General features: G+C 32.1%; 1 protein-coding gene across 1 annotated transcript; it reads right to left on the bottom strand.

Moving 5' to 3' along the window:
* Positions 1 to 4,132: 4,132 nt before the first annotated feature.
* On the bottom strand, positions 4,133 to 6,206 carry LOC117912405 (F-box protein PP2-B10-like). The gene is made up of 2 exons (XM_034826974.1): positions 5,885 to 6,206; positions 4,133 to 5,001 (listed from the first exon to the last, which is right to left on the bottom strand). Exons 1-2 carry the CDS (start codon positions 6,182 to 6,184, stop codon positions 4,279 to 4,281), a joined length of 1,023 nt encoding a protein of 340 aa, XP_034682865.1. The 5' UTR covers positions 6,185 to 6,206; the 3' UTR covers positions 4,133 to 4,278.
* Between the last annotated feature and the right edge of the window lie 679 nt (positions 6,207 to 6,885).

The following is a 6,885-nucleotide window of genomic DNA, read 5'->3' as shown; positions in this document are numbered from 1 at the left end:
TATAACCTTAGAACATGGACAGTGAGGAAAATAATGGTCAACCCATGTATTCGGAGGTGGCGCTTAAACTTATATCACATATCAAATAAGTACCCAACAAATAAATAAAGTAACTGCATTGTGTGATGTTTGGTATAGACAATACATTTCAATATTTAGCATATTAATGTCATACCATAAAGTGTTAATGAAGCTGACTTGGATTGTTCACAATCTAAAAGAGGCATTAATATATGATGACTATAGGTATGATTATGACAATTGTTATAAGTAATTAGTTTTGACAAGGTTATTTACAAATATATATTTAAGCAATTATATACCTAATGGGGTCTAGGTGGGGAAATAAAATAATTTATGCTAATTTTGTAAATGATATAAGTATTTTTGTAAAGAATATATGTATTATTGGAAATATTTACGAACATACCTAGTTTCTTGATATATAAATATAAAAAATGGAAAATTAAGGATGTTCATCTATTCCTCATAAGGATGTACATGTCTAGGGTGGGAAACAACCTCCAATTACTTCCAAAGGGTCATTAAAGGAACAAAGGACCTATGGGCCATAAGATAAGGGGTACCGGTAGCTCAAGAATGGGACGTACCAAATTTTGTTAAAGATATATATACCAAATTTTGTAAAGCATATACCAAAGGTTTCAAAGTTCGTTTTTAGTGGGGAATGACCTCCAGTCATTTCCCCATGGGTTCCCAAAGGAACAAATGGACCATAGATAATAATATAGGGGTTCTAGTAGCCCGAGGATTGGATGTACAAAATTTTGTTAAGGATGTACCTAGGGTTCTAAAGTCCATTTTGGGGTGCGGAATGGCCTTCAATCACTTCCCAGGGTCCCTAAAGGAATAAACTGACCATGGGTACTAAGATAAGGTACCAATATCCCAAGGATTGGATGTACCAAATTTTCTTAAGGATGTACCTAGGGTTCCAAAGTTCTTTTCGGGGTAGGGAACAACCTCCAATCACTTCCCAAATATCCCTAAAGAAATAAATAAACCATGAGTAATAAGATAAGGGTCTCGATAGTTTAAGGATTTGATATACCAAATTTTTTAAGGATGTACCAAATTTTGTAAATGACATACCAAGGATTCCAAAGTCTGCTCCAAGGTGGGGAAGAACCTCCAATTACTTCTTGAGGGTCCCCAAAGGAATAAATGGACCATAGAAGGGGAGATAGGTGTCCCGTTAGCTCAAGGCTTGGATGTACCAAATTTTCTTAGGGATGTACTTAGGCTGAAGTCCATTTCAGGGTGGGAAACAACCTTCAATCACTTCCCAAGGGTCCCTAAAGGAATAAACAGACCGTGGGTACTAAGATAGGGGTACCGGTAGCCTGACGATTGGATGCACCAAATTTTGTTAAGGATATACCAAATTTTGTAAAGAATATACCAAGGGTTCTAAAGTTCGTTCTAAGTAGGGAACAACCTCCAATAACTTCCTTATGGGTTCCCAAATGAAAAAAATGGACCATGGATAATAATATAGGAGTCTTAGTAACCTAGGGATTGGATGTACCAAAATTTCTTAAGAATATACCAAATTTTGTAAATGATGTACCTAGGGTTTTGTAGTCCATTCTAGGGTAAGGAATGACCTCCAATTACTTTCCAAAGACCCCTAAATAAATAAACGAACCATAGGTAATAAGATAGGGGTCTCGGTAGCTCAATGATTTGATATACCAAATTTTTTTAACGATATACCCAATTTTGTTAAGGATGTACCAAATTTTGTAAATGATGTACCAAGGGTTCCAAAGTCCATTCCGAGGTGGGAAACAACCTCCAATCACTTCCCGAGGGTCTCCAAAGGAATAAATGGACCATGGGAAGGAAGATAAATATCCTGTTAGCCTAAGGATTTGATGTATCAAATTTTCTTAAGGATGTACCGAATTTTTTTAAGGATGTACTTAGGATTCCAAAGTCCATTTTGGGATGGGGAACGATGTTCAATCACTACCTGAGGGTCCTCAAAGGATAATATGGACCATGAGAAAATAGATAGGCGTCCCAATAGCCCAAAGATTGGATGTACCAAATTTTCTTTAAAATGTACCAAATTTCCTTAAGGATGTACCTAGTGTTCCAAAGTCCGTTTTAGGATAAGGAATGACCTTCAATCCCTTCCCAAAGATCCCTAAAGAAATAAACAAACCATGGGTAATAAGATGGGGGTCTCGATATTTTAATGATTGGATATACCAATTTTTTTTAAGGATGCACCAGATTTTGTTAAAGATGTACCAAATTTTGTAAATGATGTACCAAGGATTCCAAAGTTCGTTCTGAGGTGGGGAGCGACGTCTAATCATTTCTTGAAGGTCCCCAAAGGAATAAAAGGACCATGAGAAGGAAGACGAGTGTCCTATTAGCCCATGGATTGGATGTACCAAAATTTCTTAAAGATGTACCAAAATTTCTTAAGGATATACATAAGGTTCCAATGTCCATTTCAGGGTGGGGAACAATCTCCAATCATTTCCCGAGAATCCTTAAGGGAATAAATGGACCATAGGAAGGGAGATAGAGTCTCGGTAGCCTAAAGATTGGATGTACCAAATTTTCTTATGGATGTACAAAATTTTCTTAAGGAAGTACTTAGGGTTCCCTAGTCTGTTCCCAAAGTGGGGAACGACCTCCAATCCCTTCCCGATGGTCTCCAAAGGAATATATGGACTATGAGAAGGGAGATAAAAGTCCCAATTTCCTTAAGAATGAATGTGCATATTTTTGTTAAGATTGTACTTGTGAAGGAGAACCTCTAATCACTTATTAAGAGTCCTGAAAGGAATATATAGACCATGATAATGGAAATAGGGGTCTCGGTTCTCTTAGAAATTGATATACTTGTTTTTTTTAAGGATGTACCTATTATTTATGAAATTAATATAAAATGTTAAATACAATTTTTTTATAAAAAAAATATTTTTTCTTTTAATTAAAAAATATTGAAGATTTTAACCAAACAAAAGGTGATATCAACAAACAAGTTAAAACCATAAGAAAAAAGATAAAAACGTCATCACTTATTATGATTTTGATATGATAAACTTAAAATAAAAATGATAATAATAATATAAATAATAAAATATTATTACAAAGTTTTTACTTTTACATATGATAGGACTTACAAAGTAAATAAATCTTTCATTTAACATTAATATAAAAAATCTTATATCATAAACCTCTAAATAATAAAAATAATTTTTAAATTTAAACCTTAATTTACCAAATGCATTATTATAATTAATATTTTAAATCATCAAGTATATTATTTGTAATATAATATTTTCATTTTTGTCCATTATATATTTATGTTTTAATTTAATTTGTTGTATTAACTATTTATTATATATTATCATTTTAAGTTTAATATGTCTAAATAATAATTAAAATTAATAAATATGGAAATATTAGAAAGTGAAAATAAATCAAAATTAAAAGAAGTTTTATGGGAGAATATATGAACATATTAAAAGAAATGTCAAAGAAAAGAGAAAAAAAATAACATAAGAAATATAATAGATGGCAATGGATACTGTGATAAGAGAGAAAAATAAATAAAAGAAAAAGGAAAATTGAAAAAAGTAGAAACGTGGTAGGTGAGATGTTTGAGAGAGTTAATAACTTAATATGAGATTAAAAAAAAATGGTACATGTACTTGTCAACAACTTTAGAAATTTAGAAATGATATGTGTACTTGCCCTCAACTTTTAAGGGTAATTTTGAAATTAATTTAAATGCACTAGAGTGTATAAATTGGTAATATTTTTTTCCACTTTACACTGAAATTAAAAAGGTAAAAGCAAAGTTCCAGAAAACATATTTATTTTTTGGTGATATATGGTTGCATGATACACAAGAAAAAAAAAATGGCAAGAGGTGAGATGTGTGAAGGAGTTGATGTGAGAGAAATAAAAAAAATATAAAATATAAAATAAAAAGTGATAGGTGTACTTGATAACAACTTTTAATGTAGTAAGGTACTTTTCCTCAACATTTGAGGGTCATTTTGGAAGAAATTCAAAAACATTATTGGAATGCGGATAATAATTTTTCCCACTTTACATTAAAATTAAAAAGGAAAAAGCAAAGTTCTCAAAAAGTTTATTTATTTATTTATTTATTTGTGAAGTATAGTCACATGATTTTCCCTATCAAATATGAGTAGATTATACATGAATAATAATAATAAAAATAAATAAAAAATAAAAAAAAACCCTTGGAAGATATTGAAGCATCTAATCATTTTTTGGTCTAATCTCGATCCCTTCAATAATAAGACCTTGTTTCCAATGACCATCAAACTGCTTGATGGCAATCTCTAACTCCATATTTTCTCCTCCTTCATTAAAGAACTCGCCCAATTCAATCTCAACCCATGCATCTTTTCTCATATTTGGATATGGACCATCACTTCTTGTAGAAACCCCAGGTTCTTGTGGTTCATGTGAGGAATGCAATTGAAATATATTTTTGTTCATCCAAGTTCTCACATCTTCAAAACTTAGAAGTTCTTTATCCGGTTCTTGTGATGAATACAATTGAGTCAGAGTATCATTAATCCAACTTCTTACATTCTGAATACTCACAAGTCCATATTCAAGTTCATCCTCCGTATCTTCTTCACTTGTATCTTTATCTAAATAAATTATGTTCTCAGTAGGTTCACTTCCAATGATTCCAACTGATGATTTCACCTCAACATTTTCAAATCCATACGAATCTCTCCTATCAAACACAAGGTAAGCTGCATACTTTGTTCTCAAAGACAACATGTCAGTATCTATTTTACCCTTAACTTCAAACCAACAAACTTCATTAAGAAATGCGACCTCAGAAAATCTCGACTCTGGTATAGAAGTCCATGTCCAATACTCAGGAGTATCACCCCATGTAATACTGAGTTCTCTTGCTGCTAACATGTAACATTTTTTTCCACTTTGCTTCTCCAACCAAAAGCTCTGAGAAATGTTAACGAAGTTTAGATTTTTCTATACCTTTAACATGAAAACGACTACTTAAAATACTAAAACAAAATAATAAAATAATATAAAAATATATAAAATTAACAATTCTATGTTCTTATTTCACTTACTATATCTTTGTGAGTAAAAGCCGTAGTGATTGATTCTAGGTAGTGGTTTTAGCCTAAAAAGTGATGTTTAACGAATTGTAGGAAAAACTTTTAAAAATCTGAAAAATTAATTATAATGACAAAAAAAAAACCCAACATGGCTTAACTCTTTTCCAAATTTTTTTTCCCTTTCTTCCCATCCCCTCCCATCATATTTTTCCGCAATATGTTCTTTTTCACTATATTTTTTTAATTCCCAAAAAAGATTGGAGAAATTGCTTGGTGTGGAGGGATTAGAAAAGATGGAATTTTTACAATTTCATATGTGAAATTTATTTTAAAATAAAAATCCGTGGATGTATGGTGAGATTGAGGGGATGCATTTAACAACCTTTTAAAAAAAAAAAAAAAAAAGAGAAGTATTTCAAAATTTAGAAAAAAGGAAAAAAAAAAAAAAGATCTAAATGACAAATTGACCTCTTCAATTTGGTTTTCCCTCTAGGGAAATCATCTTTACATTCACCAAATTCTTAATGGATTTTGTAAGGACTATTAAGAGATAAGAAGAGAAAAAGTGAGCGGAGAAAAAAAATAAGGGTAGTTTAAGAATTTCATGTGGAAGTATTTTTGTTCAAAAAAATTCATGAGAAGGGCAGATAAAAATATCAAACCGGTGGATGCAAATATAATTTAGCTTTTAGTTAAACACATGATAACCGAACCATATTACTACTACTATCTTCTTCATCAGAGAATACCATGGATCTTACCCTTCTGCCCCCATCGATCAACAGAGGAGAATCGCAGAGACTGAAGAAGAGCTCCTTCTTGGTGGAGAAATCACGTCGAGACGAAGACTCCGACGACCGGCTGACGATCTCCAGATAATCGGGCGGCAGGAAACTCCCCCACAAAGAGTCCGACTCCGCCGCCGACGAAAACACTGATGCCACCGCTGACAGTCCACAGGCGTCCCGAGGAGTCGTTAGCTTCAAAATATCGACGATGGCACCCTCCGGCAGAGCCGAGAAAACAGTGCGGGCGTCGGACTCGGGAGACATGCTTTCCATTCTCACCTAACCTCGTTTTGTTTGGAGGCGGGCTTGGCGTGTATTTATAGGTCAGTTTGCTTAGCGTAGTGTCTAAGTTTTATTTTTATTTTATTAATTAAGTGGTTAGAAGATTCCTCTCCCTTTCTCTCCATTTTCATCCAACCTTGGTTTGTTTACACGTGGGCATGCGGTCTATTTATATCCAATTTGCTTAACTGTCTATCGAAATTTTATTTATTTTTATTATTATTTATTATTTTTTAAAGAGAAAATTTTGTTTTGGGTTACTTTAGCTATAATTGGCCATGTCTTTCTTACGAGTCATATTTGAACTCAAAACCTAATAATAAAGTAGAAACAAAGAGGAAGAAACAAAGACGAAGGATATTAGTTTTCAAAAATTTCAAAAATATCTTAATTGTCAAATAAAAAAATTAATAGGTCACCACCACCTCTTTCATTTTGTCTTTCACTTCCTTTTTCTATCACCATTCTCTCTCTATTCACGTCACCCTTCTCTCACCTATTTATCATCAAAATCAAATTGAATGACTTTTTAATTATTTTTCTCCAATAAATTGAATATTTGAGATATATTGTCAAATGCATTTTTAAAATAAATATTTTTTAGACATCTCATCAAATATTTTTTTTTTTCAAATTTACATAATATATAATAAATATTATTCTTTATTTCAAACTTACATTATTTGTTACAT

This window comes from Vitis riparia, chromosome 4, assembly GCF_004353265.1.
Source record: "Vitis riparia cultivar Riparia Gloire de Montpellier isolate 1030 chromosome 4, EGFV_Vit.rip_1.0, whole genome shotgun sequence".
Lineage (NCBI taxonomy): Eukaryota > Viridiplantae > Streptophyta > Magnoliopsida > Vitales > Vitaceae > Vitis > Vitis riparia.
This window is presented reverse-complemented; position numbering and strand designations above follow the sequence as displayed.

What these genes read in the sequence shown, in the direction of transcription:
- LOC117912405 (XM_034826974.1), bottom strand. Translation starts at nt 6,184, where the DNA reads ATGGAAAGCATGTCTCCCGAGTCCGACGCCCGCACTGTTTTCTCGGCT. An exon ending in TGATCGATGGGGGCAGAAGG is followed by an intron (nt 5,002 to 5,884) that starts GTAAGATCCATG and finishes AACATTTCTCAG; the next exon opens with AGCTTTTGGTTGGAGAAGCA.